General features: G+C 42.0%; 2 protein-coding genes across 2 annotated transcripts; both read right to left on the reverse strand.

The window, feature by feature from the left end:
* Positions 1-6,150: 6,150 nt before the first annotated feature.
* Positions 6,151-8,535, reverse strand: LOC308666654 (protocadherin beta-16-like; the record flags this gene model as incomplete). The annotated part of the gene is made up of 1 exon (XM_081325548.1): positions 6,151-8,535. The coding sequence occupies one exon, from the start codon at positions 8,533-8,535 to the stop codon at positions 6,151-6,153; it is 2,385 nt and encodes a 794-aa protein (XP_081181674.1).
* A 2,082-nt stretch (positions 8,536-10,617) lies between these two features.
* LOC308666655 (protocadherin beta-16-like) lies at positions 10,618-13,116 on the reverse strand (the record flags this gene model as incomplete). Its single annotated transcript, XM_081325549.1, has 1 exon — positions 10,618-13,116. The coding sequence occupies exon 1, from the start codon at positions 13,072-13,074 to the stop codon at positions 10,618-10,620; it is 2,457 nt and encodes an 818-aa protein (XP_081181675.1). The 5' UTR covers positions 13,075-13,116.
* Between the last annotated feature and the right edge of the window lie 9,986 nt (positions 13,117-23,102).

Genomic DNA, 23,102 nt, shown 5'->3' on the forward strand with positions numbered 1-23,102 from the left:
TTAGCAGTTCCACACAGCGGGACTCAAGCTGAAGGACAACTGTAAAATCAGGGTCCCTTTCACAGAATTCCTTGGGTTCCGTATCGATGCTGAAGGCATCCATCCTGCAGAGTCCAAGTTGAAGGCAATTCAGCTGGCATCAAGGCACCACTCTAAAGGAGAGCTACAGGCATTCCTGGGTCTCCTGAATTTTTACCATGCATTCCTACCTAACAAGGCCGCCGTGACAGAGCTGTTACACCGGCTCTTAGATAAGAATACCCCATGGAAGTGGACCAAGGTTCAGGAAAAGAGTTTTAAGGCAGTAAAATCACTACTGTCATCAAATTCAGTGCTCATGCACTTTAATGAAAACTTGCCAGTTTGTATTGCGTGTGACACATCCCCTTATGGGATTGGTACTAAGCCATTTGTCAGATGATGGGACTCAGTTCCCTATTGCTTACTATTCAAGGACCTTGTCCTCGGCTGAGCACAATTATGCTCAGATTGACAAAGAAGCTTTGGCCATTGTGGCCGGAGTTAAAAAATTCCACAATTATTTGTATGGCTGCAAGTTCAGTCTTCACTGACCACAAGCCATTGCTAGGGTTATTTACTACAGACAGGCAGATGCCTCAAATCCTTTCCCCCAGAATGTTAAGATGGTCTATTTTCATGTCAGCCTACAGCTACAGGCTGGTTCACAAACCTGGCAAAGACATGGGCCATGCAGATGGCCTTAGCAGGTTGCCATTGCCACACATGGACCCAGATCCGGCTCCAGCTGCTCACATCTTGTCAATTCAAGATTTGCCTGAACTTCTCCTCCATGCTGGGGATGTAGGTGCAGAAACAGCCGGAGACAAAATTTTAAGCAGGGTGCTGTCCTGGGTTCACACTGGATGGCTGGAAGTAGCCTAGGCCCTGAGTTTCAGAGCTATTACACACGTAGACATGAGCTTTCAGCTCATAAGGGGTGCATTTTATGGGGGAGCAGGGTTATTGTCCCCAGTTCATTAAGACACAGAGTGCTCCAGTCTCTGCATGAGGGCCATCCGGGTATCGTCTGGATGAAGACATTGGCATGAAGCTACCTTTGGTGGCCAGGGTTAGGTAAGGCTATCAAGGCCCAAGTACACAGGTGTTACACATGTCAACAGTCCAGACCAGAGATGCCGCAGGCCCCTGACCACCGATGGGAGTAGACTCATACACCGTGGTCAAGGATTCACATTGACTTTGCTGGGTCCTTTCAGGGACAGCTGTTTTTGATAGTGGTCGACAGCCACTCTAAATGGTTGGAAGTAATTCCTATACTCACTATGACTACTGCTAGGACCATCCAGGTGCTTAGGAACCTTTTTGCTACACATGGGCTGCCGAACGTCTTAGTTTCAGACAACGGAGCCCAGTTCACAGCGTCTGAATTTCAAGCCTTCTTCAGGGCCAACCTCATAAGGCACACAACGTCGGCTCCCTTTCACCCCTTGACTAACAGGCAGGCTGAATGCATGGTGCGTATGACAAAAGAGTCACTCAAACACATTGTATCAGGGAATTGGTACCACAGGCTGGCTGATTTCTTGCTATGCCAGCACACTAAGCCATGCACAGCAACAGGCAAAAGCCCAGCAGAGCTCCACTGGGGAAGAAGACTGATCACGAAACTGGACAGGTTACACCCTGACTGAGTAGCAGCAGACACTGCATGCTCAAAGGCACCAAGGGGGTTGCAAGTGGGTGATGGGGTGTGGGGCCGGAACTATGGACATGGGAATTTGTGGGTGCCCGGTAAAATTGTTAAGGTCTCATGACCCCTCTCCTACAAGGTGGTCCTGGATGGGGGGGCGAGTCGTTCACCACCAAATTAATAAGCTGCGATGGCGTTTTGCTGAACAGTCACTAAACGAGGACCTTCCAGAGGGTCCGCAACAAGAGCCGGCAGCCAGCAGGCTAACAGAAGTTCACACGCTCTGAGGAATCTTTCAGTCATTACAATGGGAAGGTGGCCGTAGATGGATACAGTCCGGAAGTCCAACTTGGTTCTCCAGACGGGGAAGGACAATCCAAACAGGGCAGCAGCTCCGCTGACCCAGCTACCTCACTGGACTTTGGTTTGGGCTGACCAGGAATGGCCAGCCAAAGGAACTCGAGTCATTTTGACTCACGTGAACCCAAGAGTCCTGGTCTACCCAGCCTGGCAGGCAAGCTGGTAGACTGGGAGTTACCTGGAACCCCCAGGTGTTCTGAGCGGTCGCGTAGACCACTAAAATATCTTCAAGATTATGTTATTAAATAATGTGTGTACATTTTAGGGGGGAGGGGTGTAATGTATTGGAATTTTTACTTGTACTGATTCACGTGTCTGTTTGAATGCTGCTTAAAGGTTGCTCAATGGTGTATCTGTGTAACGGTCACTGACTAAGCCAGACTTGTTGTCTCCAACAAGATCATTGGTTGATTTGGGGTGAGAATGGGTTCCTTTAAACCTATTGGCCGCCACCTAGTAGCCAACTGCATAAGTAGCTGCGCAGCAGCCACTGTTTCAAGTTCTGTTCTGCTTGACTTCAATAAAGCATGTTCCTGTTTGCAACCTTCTGTCTTGCTTATTGTATGCAAAGAACTGGCAACACAACACCCCTAATGATATGAAAATATGAAGAAGCTAAAATAACATTTATTTAAAAAGATAATATTAGTTGAATGGAGTCAGATCATCATACAAGTTCCCTAAATGCAATATTGGCAAGAGAATCTTTGAATTCCAGGTAGTAAATTGGTTCGACAATCTCTGAATGGGGAAATGCTCCAGAGTATTTATTTTTATAAAATTCAATCTATTTCTCAAATATTCTAGAAGACAGGAATAAACTATAATAGGAAAAAATATTCTTGTAGGGAACTACTGTATAATAGAAACTTTAACTCAGGATTGTCAATATTGCTCCTTTTAGGAGAATATTTGGAACAGTTTGTTCTATGCTGTAATCTATAAACACTCCTGTGACTCAGATTAAATTTATATTGATTGCTTTATAAGTAAAGTAACTCTAGACTGGCATAAGAAGCTGAAACGCTCTGTCTGGGTGCCAGTCAGGATTAGTGCGAATCTTTAAGATTCATAAAATTTAATATTCCCAAACAACTCGGAAAAAATTAAGGGTATACAAATTAGAGATCAGGATTATAGATTGAGAGCATTCGCAGATGATCTGGTTGTTACAGTGACCCAGCCAGAGAATTCTGTTGTGGACCTGATGGAGATAATAACACAATATGGGAAGGTTTCTGGATTTAAAGTTAATATACAAAAAACCAAAATTCTGGCCAAAAATATGACAGTTTCGCAAAAGGCTCTCTTAGAAGGATTAACTGGATTTGAGATTGTTAAAAGGGTTAAATATCTGGGGGTGCTTCTGTCGCCCTCTAATACAAAGTTATATAAAAATAACTATGAAAAACTATGGGGGAAAATTCAAAAAGAAATGGAGAGTTGGGAAAAATTGCAATTGTCTTTGTTGGGACGGATCGCAGCAGTGAAAATGAATGTCCTGCCTAAATTTTTATTTTTATTTCAAATGATACCGATTCTTAAGAAAGATTCTAATTTGGAGGAATGACAGCGAGGTATCAATAAATTTGTTTGGGCAGGGAAAAGGCCACGAGTTAAACTTAAGATTATGCAGGACACTCGTGAGAGAGGTGGTCTTAAAATGCCCAATCTTAAACTATATTATGAAGCTGCTGCGTTAGTAGGAATAAGTGATTGGATTAATTTGACACAAGAGACATTATTAAATCTTGAGGGCCACGACTTGTTGTTTGGCTGGCATGCATATTTGTTGTATGACAAGAAGGTAGACAATGTGTTTAGAGTGCATATTTTAAGACAGGCATTGTTGAGGGTTTGGAAGAAGTACAGACATAAATTAGATTGTAAGATACCATTGTGGGCAATCTCAAAACACGCAATAGAAAATATACATGCTGGTTTCAAACATGATGTGACTACGTACAAGGAGATTCTAAGCTTGGAAAGAAATGTCTGGTGTCTGAAACCATATAGCCTCTTGCGAGATGAGAAGATTGTTCAAACTTGGTTTCAATATATTCAGTTACGGGCCAGGTGGAAAGAAGATCAGAAAAATGGTTTTACAATGACTGATGAAAATCTGATAAAGCAAATTAGAAACCAGGGTCCAGCACATATCAAACGGATATATCTTGCATTGATAGAAATTGACTCAGAAACAGAACTTGTTAAAGATTGTATGATTAAATGGGCCCAAAATATCCAAGAAGTTATTACAATGGACACGTGGGAAAGGATTTGGGTGAGAAACGTAAAATTCACACAAGCTCAAAATCTAAGAGAGAATTTTTATAAAATGTTTTACAGATGGCATTTAGATCCTAAAAAGCTTGCAAGTATGTATCCGAATTATCAGCCTAAATGTTGGAGGTGCGGTGACGAAGACGCAACATATTTTCACATATGGTGGACTTGTAAAAAGGTTAAGGCTTTTTGGATAAAAATCTGGTGGAATATGCAGAAGATTTTTAAGCAAAGGATAAAGTTTTGTCCGCAACTTTTTTTGTTGGGAATAATTACAGATGCTACAGTTGTGGACACTAAGTTGACATTGAATTTAATTACGGCAGCAAGACTCTTAATAGGTCAGTATTGGAAGAAGGAGGAACTGCCGACTATAGAAGAATGGACTTTAAAGGTTTCTGACCTGGCAGAGATGGCAAAGATATCGGCTTATTTGAAAGATCATTCGCAAGAACGCTATATTATGGAGTGGAGAAAATGGATTGAGTATATCCAGAACAAATATGGGATTAAGAAGTTTCATGTAGCATTTGAATAAGTCTTCCTTTCTTTTTTCCTTTTTTTCTGTTTTTTTATATATTGTATATTAATAGTGTTTGTAGTTATCCTATATGAGCTAGAGAGTGATAGATTTTAGAGTTTATGGTTGTTAGCATACGAATGTTTATGATTGTTTTTTTTTTGTTTTTTATACCTTGTACTTAGCTCTGGGAAGTCGGGGGGGGGGAGGGGAGGGAGGGGTAAGGAGGGAGGGATAGGGGAGGGGTAGGGGGGACTGTTAAAGATAAAATGTATGATAAAACTTTTCAATAAAAAAAAAATTCCCAAACAACTGTTATGAATTAAGTGATGGCCTGCTTTACAGAGAATACCAGGACAGTGACTTGTTTCCTGAAACACAAGGAACCAGAAATTATCTTAGGTATAATTACATCAGGCAAGTGCATAAAGTGTAAATCAATGCACAGGGAATCTCAAGATATGATGATAGTTGGGACTGAAATTTCTGCCACTAAGCAATACATTCATAAATCACGTGATTATATCACTTAGCAACGGCAAGTGAAAATCATAGATCACTTCCTGCCACCATCCAACAACAAAAATCAGTGGAGAGGCTGACAGATGTCTAGGCTGCTCACAAGCAGGCCACCAGGCAGGTAAGCGGCAACTGCTGGGTGGGAGAGGGAATGAGGGAATGCACAGAAAGCCATGCCAGGGCTTGGGGTACCTACTGCTATGTGAGGGAGGGTGCACATCTGACTGGGGAAATGTAATAAGATTGATGTTCAAAGAGGCTCTGAAATAGGCAGGGAAGGCCCAGTGTGAGCACAGGAGGGCTGGGAGTGGATGTTGCTGGGTAGGGGAGTGCAAATGGCCAGGACACACAGTGGGAGCACAGTGAGGCCTGGGGAGAGTGTGCAAGGGTGTGTGGGTGATTGGCAAGGCGCAGCATGACTGCAGAGAGGCTGGGGGAAAGTATGCAGCCAGGTAAGACTTACCTGAGCAGTTTGCAACTCTCCCTGCCAGCTTCTCCATGGAAACTGCTTGTGGGGAACCTGCACCGAAGGTTGAGAATTACATGACCATGGGATGCAGAACCATCCGAAGTATGAGCTGGTTGCCAAGTGCCCAGATCAGAATCAAGTGATCAGGGAGCTAAAGGAGTAGCTGTTAACCAAGCACTGACTGACTCCCTGTAAAAGTATTGTGATGTATGCTCTCAACTAACATTAAAGTAAAAATGCCTGTTTTTTAAACAAATAACCAGCATGGATTTCAAGAATAACTGATAGAGTAAAACAAACAGAGGGAGAATAAATAGAAAGAGGTTAAATTAATTGCATGTTTTTCCTCACCTCTTTTGTTGTGCCATTAACTGCAACCTGCTTAGATAAATCTTCGGGGCCAGAAGAAGTCCAGTGGTTGCCTGGGACGTTTACATCTCCCACAGGGCAGGACAGGACAGGAAAGAGGGGCCTGAGAAATCGGAAATCACTACTTAAGGATCCACCAGTCAAGCAAACATCATAATGGTAAGTCCTGGGAAGCGACCCATTTGGTGAATCTGCAGAGTTCTCTTGGGCATCAGCAGTGGCAGGTGGGAAGTGAGGAACAGCTGCAGTAAAGTGGCTTTGGGAGTCCTTCTTGAGGGTTTTGACCACAATAAAGACAACAATGCAGACCAGGAACACAAAGGAGACAGCAGCCAAGCAGATCACCAAATACTTGGTCAAGGTTTTGTCTTCTTCTGGTTCTTGCACACTGACATCCACCCTCCTCAGGAAGGGATCCGAAAAGCCATCCACAAGAAGGACATTAAGCATCGCCGTGCTGGTCTGTGGAGGAAGACCGTTGTCTCTGACCAGCATCACCAGCCTCTGCTTGTTTGTGTCTCGCTCATTCAGGGCTCTCCTGGTTTTCACTTCCCCATTCTGTGCTCCTATGCTGAAAAGGGCTGGGTCCGTGGCCTTCAGCAATTCATAGGAAAGCCAAGAGTTTTGGCCAGAATCTGCATCCACGGCAACCACCTTGGTGACCAGATAGCCGGCCTCGGCTGACTTGGGAAGCAGCTCATTGCATGGAGATGTGTTGTTTTGCAGGGGATACAGGAAGAAGGGAGCGTTGTCGTTTTCATCAATGATGTGGATGCGGAGAATCACTTCTGAGCTCAGGGAAGGAGAACCACCATCAGATGCCCTCACAGTCACTCTGAAGCCTCTTATCTGCTCATAGTCCAGGGATCGGAGGGCATACAGGTTTCCAGTTTCAGAGTTGATTGAAATGAAAGTGGGCAAAAGGCCATCACCCTTCCCAGGCAGAACTGAGTAAGTCACTTTTGCATTCAGCTTTGTGTCCAGATCCACAGCGTGGACTGAGCCAATGAGCAAGCCTGGAATATTATTCTCCCGGATCTGCATGTCATATGAAGGCTTTTCAAAAAGAGGGGGGTTATCATTGACATCGGAGATCTGAACATTAATCAGTCTTGTTGAAGTGAGCCTAGGAGAGCCGCGGTCAATGGCTGTGATGGTGATGTTGTACTCAGTGACAGTCTCTCTGTCGAGGGGACTTTGGAGCACAAGCTGATAAAAGTTGTTTGTGGTGCCTTTGAGCACAAAAGGAAGGTTCATCTCCATGGAGCACACCGTTTTGCTGTTGTCTCCAGAGTCTTGGTCTCTAACACTGAAGACAGCCACTATTGTGTCTAGGGGAGAGTCCTCTTTTAAGAAGCTGGTCAGAGATATGATGGACACTTCTGGGGGGTTGTCATTCTCATCTTCAACCTCTATTAGTAATTTGCAGTGATCTGGAAGACCCCCACCATCTGTGGCTCTGATGTTCATGCTGTAACTCTTTTCTTTTTCATAGTCAATCTGACCCCAAACACTGATTTCTCCTGTTCTTTCATTTAAATTGAACAAACTGTTTATTCTTTCCGGCACTTGATGGAATGAGTAGAAGATCTGTGCATTTGAACCCAAATCCAGATCTGTGGCTTCCACCTTAATCACAAGAGTGCCCTTAGGGAGATTTTCTTTTATTCTTGCCTTATATTCAGACTTGCTAAACAGAGGAAAGTTATCGTTACTATCCAGAACATTAATATTAATTTGAACTGTGCCGCTTTTCTTTGGAACTCCTCCATCAATAGCCATTAGAGTCAATCTGAGGTGTGGCATCTTCTCCCTATCTAATGTTTTCTTCAAAACAAGATATATATTATCACTTTCGTCTTCATTCTTATGTACTTCAAGCTGAAAATGCTCATTGGGATTAAGAGTATAGTTTTGGATGCTATTATCTCCTAAGTCATCATCCTGGGCTAATTCCAAGGGAAATATCATACTTATAGGAATATTTTCAGGAATGTCCAGCACCACTTCGTTTTTCCAAAATTTGGGAGCATTGTCATTCACATCTTCTATTTTGATTTCAATATTAAAAATATCTATGGGGTTTTCCAAAACAAGCTGAGATAGGAGTACACAAGGATCATTCTGGCCACACAAAGCTTCTCTGTCTATTTTATCCTTAACCAACAAATTCCCAGTCTGAATATCAAGGTGGAAGTATTCCTGAGTGCCCTCAGCAACTAAATGTGCTCTGCGGGTTGAGAGCTCCCCTGCTTTCAGTTTCAATTCCTTGAGCACATTAGCCACCAGAAACCCCTTTTTCTTTTCTTCAGGGACAGAAAAGCGAATTGAAGCACACATTACTCTAAGGAATGAGAAAGAGAGAAGGACATACAGACCTTGTCTTTTCCAAAAGCAATTCTCCATGATTCCAGCCTCTTCCTTGCAGGCTCAAATTCTGCCCAACCGTCAGTCTGTCTTCCCTTCCTTTCTTTATGATTTAGTTGTGCAAATCATTTTCAATTGTTCAGTCTTTTGCCATTTTATAATCTGCATATGTCTCATCGCAAAAAGAGTCAGATTCCTTTTGTTCAGTTTTGCATTACTGTCTGCCCTGATACTGAGGAAGCAGAACAGAACTGAATTTCTTTGTTAATATCGCCACCATGTGGTGAACTAGACAATAATTTTCTTTCCATATTTACATTAAATCCATTTTTATCTATCCACTAGACTAGCAGATTATTTTATGAACTATTCAATTATATAGAAAAAGAAACAAACTGACAATCTGCACAGAAATTATTGATAAAGGTTGTAATCCAGTTCTTTCTCCTATTGGTATATTATGATTTATCAATTCTTCATATCTATGATTTATGATTACATATTATAATTTATTATCTATGAGTTATCTCTCTGTTGTTTGTATGTACTCTTGACAGCTTATGCACTGGAGTCAAATTCCTTGTTTGTCCAATCACACTTGGCCAATAAAGAATTCTATTCTATTCTATTCTGTTATTTGTATTCTGTTCAATTTTTCTTTGTGTGGGTGAATGTGTGTCTCTGTGTGTCTCTGTGTGTGTTTGTGTGTATCTGTGTGTGTGTGTGTGTGTGTGTTTGTGTGTGTGTGTGTGTGTGAGAGAGAGAGAGAGAGAGAGAGAGACAGACAGACAGAGAGAGAGACAGAGAGAGACACAGAGAGAGAGAGAGAGAGACAGAGACAGAGACAGAGACAGAGAGAGACAGAGAATCAATTGCCTCCTTGCTAGATATCAGAGAAAGAGAGAGATTGGCCCAAGATCACCTTTCTACCTTACTGTTTCACAAAAGCAATTTTTTGTTACATTCTTTCTGGGTGTCTTTACCACACACTTCCCCAAATCCTGACCTGCTTAAGGGTTAAATCACTTGTACCACTTTCCACCAATCAGAGTTAAGTCTTGATCATGAGCTGCATTATAAACCCTTCTGTTTCTAATCAATGTGCTCAAATTTCATTTAAATAATTTTTCACACAGTCCACATTCCTTCCATCAACACCCATTCAACCCCCTACCAAATTTTATTTTTTATTTATAAAATTCATTAGAGCAGCATGGTGGCCTAGAAGTGAAGATGCTTGCCTCCCATTTGGAAGGTTGATAGTTCAATGCTAGGCAGTGACAAATGTTTCTCTGTCAGGGCACAAAGAGAAAATATCTGCTGCAAACTTGGAGTAGGTGTCAGGAAGGGCATCTGACCAGTAAATGCTAACCTGCATTCAGTCACCCCAACGTTGTCCCAAATCAAGGGATTACGCAGTCGTAAAAAGAAAAAAATATAAAAATAAATAAATAAAATTTATTGGCTGCTGTCTTACCACAAGGTAACTGAGCCGAGGTGGCACAGTGGTTAGAATGCGGGAGTGCAGCTAATTCTGCTGGTTGCCAGCAGTTCAGCAGTTTGATTCTCACCAGCTCAAGGTTGACTCAGCCTTCCATCCTTCCAAGGTCGGTAAAATGATAACCCAGATTGGGAACAATATGCTGACTGTAAACTGCTTAGAGATGGCTATAAAGCACTGTGAAGTGGTATATAAGTCTACGTGCTATTGCTACCTATTGCTAACTCTTGGTAGCTTTCAATTATATATTGCCCATGCCACAACATGCTGCACCAGCTGTAGCTTCCAAATTTCAAAAATTTCGTTAATTGTTTTCTTCCTGGAAAATTGTACAGTTTTCCTATAAGGCAGTATGTATTTCATAACTTCTCACCTACCAAATTACATACGACAGTGCAGGATAAATACCCATGTAAAAATTAAAATGCATGTAAAACCAATACAAATTTGTCAGTACATTACCTTAAAAAACTAGTTCTCTGGAAATGTACTTTATTAGACACTCTTCCATTTTTAAAAATTAATTATTTCTGAGTCATTCAAACCAAATAGATTTATAAATTAATTGCATTAATAATTATTCTCACCTGGGATATATCCTCTCTTTCCTCCAATTGATTAGGAAGATCACAGCAATCATTTCTAATCTGTGGATTCAGCAGAGTTTTTCGATGCTCCATAGTAAAAACAGGAAAGAAAGGCCTAAGGAACTTGAACTCACTGCTCAGAGATCCATCTGCTAAGCATACCTCATAGCTGAAGGCCTGGGAAGGTGTCCCAGTATTAGCATCCACACACTTGTCTTGTGAACTCGGTCCCACGGGGAAATTAGAAACAGAATGAGAACTTCCTATGAACTTCCTTCGCTTCTGAAATTTGGTGGCAATAAACACCATGACAGAAATCAGAAAAATGGATGAGATGGCAACCAAGCAGATAATCAAATACATGGTTAGAGTATGATCTCCCTCCTGCGGGACTTCACCCTTAGGATTATCCATACTTTTCATGTACGGATCAGAGAAGCCGTCCACTAGAAGAATTCTTAGGGTCGCAGAGGCAGACTGAGGCGGATGCCCATTATCCCTAACTGCCACAATAAGAGTGTGTTTGAAACTGTCTCGGATGTTCACCGGCCTCATGGTTTTCACTTCCCCATTCTGAGTCCCAACAGCGAAGAGACTCGGATCTGTGGCCTTCAGCAATTGATAGGAAAGCCAAGAATTCTGCCCTGAATCCCTGTCCGCTGCCACCACTTTGGTGACCAGGTAGCCTGTCTCTGCTCCCCTGGGAACCAGCTCCTTTGATGGAGAAGTGCTGTTCTGAAGGGGGCAGAGGACAAAGGGGGCGTTGTCATTCTCATCTCTGATAAGAACTCGGACCATGGTTTCTGAGCTCAGTGGAGGCGAGCCTTTGTCTACAGCCCTCACCATCACCTGGAAATCTTGTATATCCTCATAATCCACAGATCGGATGGCATACAAGTTCCCAGTTTCGGAGTTGATGGAGATGTAAGAAGATACAGGGACATCCCTGATCTTCCCAGGCAAAAGCCAATAGGTCAGTTTGGCATTTTGTTCTGTGTCCACATCCACAGCACGGACTGATCCAATGAGCAGTCCTGGAATGTTGTTTTCTCTCAAGTGCAAATCGTAGAAAGATCTTTCAAACATTGGAGGGTTATCATTGACGTCTGAAAGTTGAATGCTAATAACTGTCTTGGAAGTGAGTCTGGGAGAACCTTGGTCAGTGGCTGTGATGGTGATGTTATATTGTGACATTTGTTCTCTGTCCAGTGGCTGTTGAGTCACAAGCTGGTAATAATTGTTCTCAGTCAGTTTTAGTATAAAAGGCAGGTTTTTATCAGTGTTGCAGCTAGTTCTGCCATTGTCTCCAGAATCTTGATCTCTGATGCCAAAAAGTACCACCAGCGTTTCCGGGGGAGAATTCTCTGGTAAAGGATTAGTGATGGATGATACAACTATTTCTGGGGCATTGTCATTCTCATCTTCAATGTCAACAAGAACTTTACAGTAAGTGGAGAGTCCCCCTCCATCTGTGGCTTTGATACTGAGTTGATATTTACTGTTTATTTCATAATCAATTTTCCCTATAAGCGTAATTTCCCCAGTATGGTTGTTTAAGCTGAATGATCGAAGCACATCTGCTGGTGCTTGGCTAAAAGTGTAAATGATGTGAGCATTGGATCCAATATCTTTGTCAGTGGCTTCAACTTTAGCAACCAATGAACCTGGATGACTATTTTCCATCAACTGCACTTTATAGACTGCTTGTTCAAATTGGGGAACGTTATCATTTATATCCAGAATATCAATAATTATCTGTGCTGTGCCAGTTCTCCTTGGGATCCCTCCATCCACAGCTTCCAGAGTGAGAATAAACTGAGGGATCACCTCGCGGTCTAATGGTTTTGCCAAAAGCAGTTCTGCATATTTGCTACCATCGTTTTGACTTTGCACATCCAGTTTAAAATATTCGCTTGTGCTTATTATGTAGTTCTGGATAGCATTTTCCCCTTTGTCTAAATCATGGGCTGTCTCCAAAGGGAAACGTGCATTTATGGGAGTCTGTTCGGGTATTTCAAAAAGGAATTGATTCTGAGAGAATGTAGGGGAATTATCATTGACATCTTCTACTTGAACTTCAATTTTGAACACTTGCAAAGGATTTTCCAGCAAAATTTCAGAGAATAGAGTGCAAGGATCAGTCAGACCACACAAAGCTTCTCGGTCAATTTTAGCCCTTAATATTATATTCCCAGAGTGAGGATCCAGCTGGAAATCCTGCCTGGAACTCTTAGAAATCAACTGTGCTCTGCGAACAGAGAGCTCCTTCACATCTGCCTTCAAATCTTTTAGCACATTTGCTACTATTGATCCAGCTTTCTTCTCCTCAGTCACTGAATAGTGGAACGGTTCACACAACATACCAGAGCTACACAGAGAAATAAAGAACAAGACCACTTGCCTGCTAGGAGGAGATACTTCCATTTTCTCAGCCTCTTTCTGGGAATATGATTCTTCGTAAAGCAGCTGCTACAATTTCTTTTATAGTTGTTATCAGAATCCAACAGCAGTTATTTTTTGGTATTCATGCTGGAATATTTTCTTCGGAAATTTCTCAAGGTTTAAACTGAGAGCTGTTGCCTTTTGTTCTGAGATTCCTTTGTCTAATGACTAGGTCATCCTGAAATAAATGAATCTCTCTTTTTACTGTTTGGTGCAATAGCACCACCTTGTGTGTAAAGTAAAATGGAGCACTGAGTTTATGAAACTCCTTTGAATAGGGCATTTATTAAGAGTATCGAATAGTGCGTGCTTCGTTTCAAAAGAACAAAATGCTCCTCCTGTATACGTTCTTGGTGTCCTCTATCATAGCAAGACAATATACTAACAGTTTTCAGTCTAAAGAAAAAGGATTCCTCCCGAAATGTAAGAGCTTTAACTTTTGGTATGATTGTGACGTGAATGTATGTATAAGTATGTGCATACAGTTAAGTATCCAGAGGAAGTTCATTTGTGTGTTATATTTTTACTAGCACCTTTTCATGTCCTGAGTTTATAATGACCATGTAGGTAGGTCATACTTTGAAACAATCATGATTTTCACTTCCACTCATTTGTATATATTTCATAATTCCTTTCAGAAGAAAATTAAGGAGCCAGGAATCCTAATTAAATCCATATTAGACCATCTTGGAAAAGGGATGGAAACTCTATTTTTATATTTCATATCTAAAAATTCAGAAATTTTCAGTGTATCTTTGAAGCTGAGGTATAGACACGCAACCTGTGTCACATTCAAATTTCCAGAGGTATAGCTTTAATAATCTATCTTGCAAAGATTTTAGGGCTATCACCTTAAGGATGAACAGATGTAATGTTGTATACCCTTTCATGACTTTGAGCTGACTTAATCAGCTGCATGGAGTGGAGGCTTTTTTTATAATAATAGGCTGACTGTGTGGGAAACCAAAATAATAACAATTGCAAAGGGCATTTTCCTTGGAACAGCTTACATTGTGCAATGAAATCCTTAACACCATCAAACAACCTCTACTTATCCCAGCTCCTTGGGAGGGACACAACAGTGAATAAAACTGCTAAATCCAGTCTAATTGTCTAGCTGCCAATTAGACTGCAAAAGTGATAATAATATCAAGAAAAGAATCTTTTAAGTCTGTTATTGCACTGATTCTCCTGACAACTACACTGCAAAATGTAGGCCATAGTTATTAAAATCCAAAATATTTGCCAGACTATCCCATCTCCTTTACATGGATGATATGAAGCTGTATAGAAAACCACTATCTGAAATAGAATTATTATTCAATTCTGTCCATATGTAAGATCAAGACATTGGAATGGAGTTTGGGCTCAACTAATGTTCCACCCTCACCAGCAACAGGGCAAAATGGTGAAAACTGAGGGAATCAAGATGCCTTATACTGTAGAAACAACATCAAGAGTCTGGAGGACGATGGTCACTACAAATACCTGGGCATCCTTCAAATTGAGCATCTCTCAAGCACACTGAAATTAAGAAGAAGATCAGAAGGGAATACATCAAGAGAATGAAGATTTTAAAGCCTAAATTCAGTGGAGGAAATACCTTCCAAGGTGTTAACACCTGGGCAATGCCAATCATTTAATACACACGCTTGGAATAGTGGATTGGACTCAAGCAGAACTAAAAGCCCTGGCTAGGAAGACCAGAAAAATAATGACAATGAATTATGCCCTGCGTCCACACAGTGACATTGGCAGACTCTACCTACCAAGAAAATAGGTGGGTGTGGAATGCTGCAAGTACACTAGATAGCTGAAGAAGGAAAAGGGGCATTGGAAGAATATCTGAATAACAATGAAAAAGATGCACTGAGTTGTAGAGAAAACAAACTGGCTACAAAAAAGACCAAATGAAGACTAGGAAAGAGACATGGCAAGGCAAAGAGTTACCTGTCCAGTACGTTAAAAAGAAGCAGACAAAGTATATAAGAACAAGACCTGGCAATGGCTATGAACAGGGAAACAGGGAAAGAAAGAGATGGGGGGCTAATTCTGGCTGCACAAAATCAACCTTAAGAACATATAAAGCAAGAATTAAGAAGACAGCAACAGACAGCAAACACTATCTCTGAAAAGAAGCTGAAGAAACAGTGGACCACCTAGTTAGCTGCTACAAGAACATCACACAGATTGACTACAAATAACACCATGACAAAGTAGCAACAACGGCGCATTGGAAGATCTGCAAGAATACCATTGGCCTGCAAGCAAGAACTGGAGAAAGTAATAGAAAATGAAGAAGCTAAAGTGCTCTGAGTCTTTAGAATTTGAACAGGCAAGTACCTGCCATATAACATCTGAGTCTTAAAAATTGTTGTTAAGAAAGACAAAAAACAAAACAAAACTGGATACTGGATATGGCAGTACCTGAAGACAGCAGAATAGAAGAACTGAAGAAGATAACAAAATACAAAGATCCACAAATAGAAATAGTGTCAACTCTACAAAGAACCTGGCTGAAGCCATCTTGCTCATTCTAGGTTGCCCTAAGCATGGGAGGAGGGAAGTGGAGGTTTTTTTCAATTCTTTGTCCCATGTGAACCAAGGTCATTTCAAACAGTTGGATTGGGGAGTTGGGTTTTCTGTTAGAAAGCTTGCCAAACTATTGGGTAATGTAGTTAATTGCCTAGTATTGGGGTGGGAAGTTTAACTTTGTACTAGTCTAACTCTTTGGAGGAAATTTCAGACTTGGTTTCACTTTTGATTGTGCTGATACTTTGTAAACAATAAACATGTTCTTCAAGGAAGCATCTAGCATCAGAGTTCTGGTTAATTTTTCGCCTCTATCGGAACCATGACATTAAACCAATTCTCCTAAAATCTTTTACTTTGGGTCCTGAGTCCCAGTCACCTACCCACTACTTTTGAGAGGATGGCAAACACTCAGGGGAGAAGCCGTGATGGAGAAGGGAGAATTGGCCACTGGCCTCAATGTGTTCCCGGCTGCTGGAGAACAGGCTACTGTTCAAGCGGAGAGCAAGACCGAAAATCCACATAATTCTACCTGAGAAGTTGGGACAGCAAGAAGGGATCCTGACCTTTGAGAAGCTTTGCTGCTCCGAGGTGGCTCACCAGCAATGGATAATCCCCAAGGCTGCCAAGGCAGAATTTCCTCTGATTTCATCCCACAGCCTTTGATCGCTTGCACTGAGGAAGGTGAAAAGGCCAACTGGATGGGATGATTCTGGAGAGTGGAGATACCTGACAGCCATCCACGGCCACTCAGTTGAGAGATTGAGAGAGACGTTTGACTGGCTTGAGGTTGGGGAGATGGACCTGATTGCTCACTCTGTGATCTTGGCCAGATGGGACAGTAGATGCTCACCGATACTCCTCCTTCCTCATCGGAGACCAAGCCCAATCACAATGGCCAGGCCAGCTTCAGCATCGAGCCCAGCACCTAGATGAAGTCCCAAGAGAGACCAGCGCCCCGCAAGCCCAGGAGCCCAGCTGAGGGAGTTCCAGCTCCTTATAACAACAATGAGGAGGGAGAAGATGACCTGATGGTAAGTCAACCCATCCTATCTTTCGCAATCTCCGCCAAAATCATAGCACTCAAGATGGGTGTCCAAGCAGTTTTAAATATCCTAATTGACTCAGGTTGCACCAGATGCTTAACCAATCTCCCTACAGTACTAAAGTTAGGGATCCATCCGAAGCTAATGTCCCTGGCCATGAAATTTGAACAGGCAGGTGGGTCTCTTATCGGAGGTGCCCCTGCCACGCACCTGACCATAGGGAGACACTGGGAGATTATCCATTTTGTGGTGGTTCCTAGGATGACTGAGGCTGTAATTCTGAGGTTGGCCTGGCTCGATAGGTGGCGTCCCATGATTTGGTGGAGGATGGAGTTAGGACTCTAAAGTTAGCAATGGGACCCCTTCCAACCACATTGACCAGTGAAGTACAGGGGCCTGCTGCAACCGAGACCCAAGGAATTCTTGTGACTCAAAAAGCCATCATAGAGCATGTACCAGGAAGTCAACTGATACTGAGCGAATATCGAGACTTGGTGGAGGTATTTAGTGAAAATGAATGTGATGTGCTCTTCCCATACCAGGTGACTGACTGTGCCATTGAAATCCTCACACTGAAGGAGACTTCTGGTTTGCCACGGCAGCCACAGACCTCTGGGAGATGAGCTTCATCTCCCCCATCCAGTTTCGCATCGCTGGGGGGGAGGAGCTGAAAAGGGTCAAAAGTCACCCCATAGAAGCGACCAGCAAAGAGGGGCCCTCACTGGATCACAGGTGAACGGTAGCTCTCTTGCTAGAGCTAGCGAAACCCTCCAAACCGGCGGATGAAAGACCGGCCATAGAAATATGGCTTGTCACTAGCCTGTAGACAGCTGAAGTCACACTCACCATCTGGCAACTTCAAAGCAGTGTGGAAAGAACTGGGTAAGATCTACATCTCTTAAATCCTAATTGCTTATTTGTACCTCTTCAAGCTGCTAAAGTACTTTCTCCCCTGTGGTGAGGGAAGGGTGGGGTTTCAGTCCTCCCTCCAGACATAGCGGTGATCGACGACTCAGTGGTGTTTAAAACATTGAAAAAATAATTGGATCCTAATTGGGAATCTATTTCCTAAAATTGGTGGATTAAAAGACTCTTTATTCTCTATTTCCTATTTTTCTTCAATTTTTATTCTCTATTTTTATTGAAGATCTGGGTTTTTTCTTTTAAGATAGAAGAAAAAACTGAAAAGATCAAAATAACTTTGGAGAGACATCTTGTGGCTAAATTTGATACTGTAATCTATTATTGTGCAAGAGACTTGGCTGACAGCCCAGAAAAAAGATAAGACACATGTAATGTTCAGAAACTCAGCTGCGCTTTTTATTTACTGGATTTTTTGAATGTAATGCCTTTTAGTTTAAATATACTATTATGGAAGAAGAGCAGGGATGGATTTTCCTTATGGAAGAACAGCAGGATCAAACTCTTTGTTTGTTAAAAGAGATTATTCAAACCTTATTCAAAACTGGTGATGAAATAAGAAGCTACAGAAAAAAACCAGAAAACAGCCTAGATATGCAAAAGCAAATTATGTCTATAATTTGCTTTTGCATATCAGGATCACTTATGCAGGATACTACAGAAAAAATGGAACAATTAATAATAAATAATAATAAACCTTTATTGTCAAAGTACAACATGTGTGTACATTGAGATTAGCTGAGCCTCCCCCCGTGCTCTCTCCCCCCAACACACAGTGACAAAAAACCCTCCATCCCACCACACTATGTGAACTTGAAATATCAAGACAGAAGATTCAACTGCTCAACAAATACAGACAATGGAAAATACAGAAAAGAAACTGACAAAAGGGAAAGAGATAAAGATTTCCTATATAAAACAGAAGGAGTCTGAGGATATAAAAGGAAAACAGATGGAAAAGAAGATAAACAGGTCAAGACAAATAGGTCAAAATGAAAAACCAAGGTGAAGACCTGCTGTATCTGCTAGTCCTCTTAACAAAATGGCAACTGAATGGTTTTCTCAACACCAAATAATAGATACAACAATCCAAGGAGATTTGCCCGATGACCCAAAAGCAAGGACGTGGAAGAAATCCTCAGTGACATTGACGGACTCTACGTCCCAAGAAAATAGGTGCAGATTAAGGAGGGGGATCAATGGGAAACAAGTTTCAATAGCCTCTGGGAAGTTTCCAGTTCAAGGTTATGCCTTTCGGTCTACAAGGAGCCCCTGCCATATTCATGCAATTTATCAATCAAGTAATGCATGATCATTTGTTCAAGGGGGTCTTAGTCTACCTTGATGATATCCTTATTTATACCAAGACCATGCAAGAGCATGTCAAATTAGTGTGTGAAGTACTCAGGAAGCTGCTGAGAGGTAAACTTCATGCTAAGCTCTCTAAAGGTGAATTCTATCAGCTCCGCCTCGACTACCTAGGGTACCGAATTTCCAGTGAGGAGGTGGATATGGACCCTGCCAAAGTTAAGGCAGTGCTGGAATGGCAGCCCCCACTGACCCATAAGCAGCTTCAAAACCCTTCTAGGATTCGCAAATGTTTACCGGCAATTAATTCACTCGTTTGCTAAGATAGCTCTGCCAATCACTGAGCTACTGAAAACTGGGAAAGGAGGGCAAAAGCCCCGACCTTGTCAACCGTTACATTGGTCTACGGAATGCCAAGCAGTGTTTGAGCATTTAAAGAGACTTGTTTGGAGCTGAACCTGTTCTCAAACACCCTGACCATGAGGAGAAATTCATCATCCAAGCTGATGCTAATGATGTAGCCATGGAAGCAGTCCTCCTACAAAGAAACCAAAATGGGAGCTACAATCCTGTGCCTACCCTTCTAGGAAACTGACAGACATTGAGAGGCAATGGGATGTTTGGCAGAAAGAGGCTTTTGCAGTCAGATGGGTGCTGCTAACTTGGGGCCACTTCCTTGAGGAGAGCAAAGTGCCTTTTGAAGTATGGACTGATCATAAAAATCTAGAAATGCTGAAAACCCCTCAAACATTGTCCCCTAAACAAGTACGATGGGCATAATATTTTAACTCTTTTAACTTTACTTTGAAGTACTTCCCTGGAGGGAAGAAATTTTTGGCTGATGCCTTGTCAGAATACCCCAATTCAAAAGACTATCATTCTGCTCCCGCAATCAGTTTCTCATGTGATCACAAGGGGTCAGAAGCAAAAGCAATCTACTGAGACAGAAATCCACATGACCCAAAAGCTCAAGGAAGAATTAAAGACTGATACCTGGTTCCAGGAGAATAAAACCCTGTTGACCTATCGCAATGGTTTTGCCAGTTTCCCTCAGAATTCAAGCCCTTCAACGTAGTCATGATGCCAAGCAGGCTGGCCACTTCGGATTTTTAAAGACATTGCACTTAGTCTGGTGGCAGGTTTGGTGGCCAGGGATGAAAAAAGACACTGAAAGCTATGTAAAGACCTGTGCCACTTGTGCAGCCATGAAGAAATGCCCTGGCAAGCCCCCAGGGTTATTGCAACTGGTAACAGAACCATCCCAACCCTGGGAGGAGATAGCCATGGATTTCATTGTTGAATTACCAGAAAGTAAGGGAAATACAGTAATCTGGACTGTAATTGATCTCTTTTCAAATCAAGCCCATTTCATTGCCTGCTCAAGGCTCCCCTCTACTCAGAAATTAACCAAGCTGTTCCTGAAACACATCTGCTGCCTCCACGGAGCGTCAAAAAAGTTAATATCACATAGGGGGATCCAATTTACTGCAAGGTTCTGGAGAGACTTTGTCAAGCTAATTGGGTCCATTCAAGAGCTCTAATTGGCTTTTCATCTGAGCACTAATGGATTGGCTGAACATGTGAACGCAGTGGTAGAACAATACTTCAGATTTTACATCAACTACAACAGACTAATTGGGCTGACCTCCTGCCTTTTGCAGAGGTGGTATATAATAATACAGTACACAGCAGCACTGGAGTTACCCCATTCAAAATCGCTACTGGCCAAGAAATTGTTCCCATGCCTGAATATCCACAAGAACCCCCATGTTGCAAACCTTAGACCATTGGGTGACATCATGGCAGGGTGTTTGGGCTAATGTAAATAAAACATTAGCCCAAGCCACAAAAATGTATAAAGAACAAGCTGATGAGAAGCGATCCTCATCAGGCTTAAATTACCTAGCAAGAGATTAGGACCTAAATTCCTTGGTCCCTTTCCCATAACTAAAATTATAAATCCTGTATAGTTGAGTTGAAACTCCCTTGGTTATTAGGGAAATTCACCCTGTTTTCCATTGCAGTTTGCTAAAGCCTGCCAGGAATCCCTAAGAAGGCACCAAGTCCCATTTTAGTTGAAGGGGAAGCCCATTATGAAATCAAACACATTTTCGATTCTAGTTTGTATAAAGGAAGTTACAGTACTTAGTGCAGTGGAAAGGTTATCCATTATCAGAACCTATGTGGGTGAAAAGTGCGGACATTAAGACAGACTGACTAATATGGCGATTTTATGATAAACATTCTCAGATTCCTATTTTTTGTTTTTGTTTTTCGTGCAGGATTTGCTTTCTCTTCAGGGCAGGGTTGACAAACTGCCAGCCCGCAGGCCGGTTGCATCATGCAGAGGCCGCAACCACTCCAGCTCCGGCAATGCAAAAAAAATCACGATATGTTGCAACACGTTATATGACACGGCGAGTTTGACACCCGTGCTTTAGGGGGTCTGACTGTCAACTGTACAACAAACCTGGCTCAAGACATCTTGCTTGTTCTAGGTTGCCATAGACATGGGAGGAGGGAAATGGAGGGGTTTGTACTTGTATCACTCCAAAATACTGATATTCTTTATCACTCATATATATCTACATGTACATGTATATTATGATATATCTAGATCCATTCTCCTCTTTGACCTTGATAATTTTATGAAGGAAATCAGTCCTGCAATCACATTTGTTATGTTTAATGCCATTAATTACCCTAATAGCTATTGCTTCCAGATCTCTCCCTTCTCCCCCATAGATGTCACTATATATTTTTTTTCTTCCTGGATCAGTATTAAAAGTGGATCCACCCAAAACATGGATTGATCAGAGAATATGATAATATCATTGATCAATTGATATATGTTTTTGAACATATACAGTATTTTGGATACCCCTTATAATATGAAAATCTGAAGAAGCTAAAATAAGATTTATTAAAAAAAGATAATATTATTTGAATGCAGTCAGATCATCATACAAGTTCCCTAAATGCAATATTGGCAAGAGAATCTTTGAATTCCAGGTGGTAATTGGTTTGACAATCTCTAAGTGGGGAAATACTCCAGAGTATTTATTTTTATAAAATTCAATCTATTTCTCAAAGGTTCTAGAAGACAGGAATACAAAATAAGTATAGTAGGAAAAAAATGTTCTTGTAGGGACTATAATAGAAACTTTAACTCAGGATTGTCAATATTGCTCCTTTTAGGAGAATATTTGGAACACTTTGCTCTATCTTGTAATCTATAAAAATTCCTGTGACTCAGATTAAATTTATATTGGTTACTTTGTAAGTAAAATACGCCTAGACTGGCATAAGAAGCTGAAACTGTGTCTGGCTGCTAGTCAGTGTGAATCTTTAAGATTCATATAATTTACTATTCCCAAACAACTGTTATGAATTAAGTGATGGCCCGCTTTACAGAGAATACCAGGACAGTGACTTGTTTCCTGAAATACAATGAATCAGAAATTATCAATGCACAGGGAATCTCAAGATATGACGGCAGTTGGGACTGGAATTTCTGCCAGTAAGCCATGCATTCATAAATAACGTGATTATATCGCTTAGCAACGGCAAGTGAAAATCACAGGTCATCTCCTGCAACTTCCTGTCAGCTTCCAACAACCAAAATCAGTGAGGAGGCTGACAGATGACTAGGCCGCTCACAAGCAGGCCAGCAGGCAGGTAAGCGGCCACTGCTGGGTGGGAGAGGGAGTGAGGGGATGCACAGAAAGCCATGCCGGGGCTTGGGGTACCTACTGCTATGTGAGGGAGGGTGCACCTCTGGCCAGGGAAACTTAGTACGAATGCAGTTCAAAGAGGCTCAGCAATTGGCAGGGAAGGCCCAGTGTGAGCACAGGAGGGCTGGGAATGGATGTTGCTGGGTAGGAGAGGGTGCACAAGAGTGCAAATGGCCAGGAGCACAGTGAGGCCCGGAGAGAGTGTGCAAGGGTGTGTGGGTGATTGGCAAGGTGCAGCGTGACTGCAGAGAGGCTGGGGGAATGTATGCAGCCAGGCAAGACTTACCCGAGCAGATTGCAACCCTCCCTGCCAGCTTCCCTATTGAAACTGCTTGTTGGAAACCTGCACTGAACGTTGCGAATTACATGACCATGGGATGCAGAACCATCCTAAGTGTGAGCTGGTTGCCAAGTGATCAGGGAGGATCCAGGACAGCTGGAAGGCCTAGGACCGGTCGTAACTACCACC

The sequence above is a fragment of the Vipera berus genome (assembly GCF_964194415.1).
Source record: "Vipera berus genome assembly, chromosome: 3".
NCBI classification, from domain to species: domain Eukaryota; kingdom Metazoa; phylum Chordata; class Lepidosauria; order Squamata; family Viperidae; genus Vipera; species Vipera berus.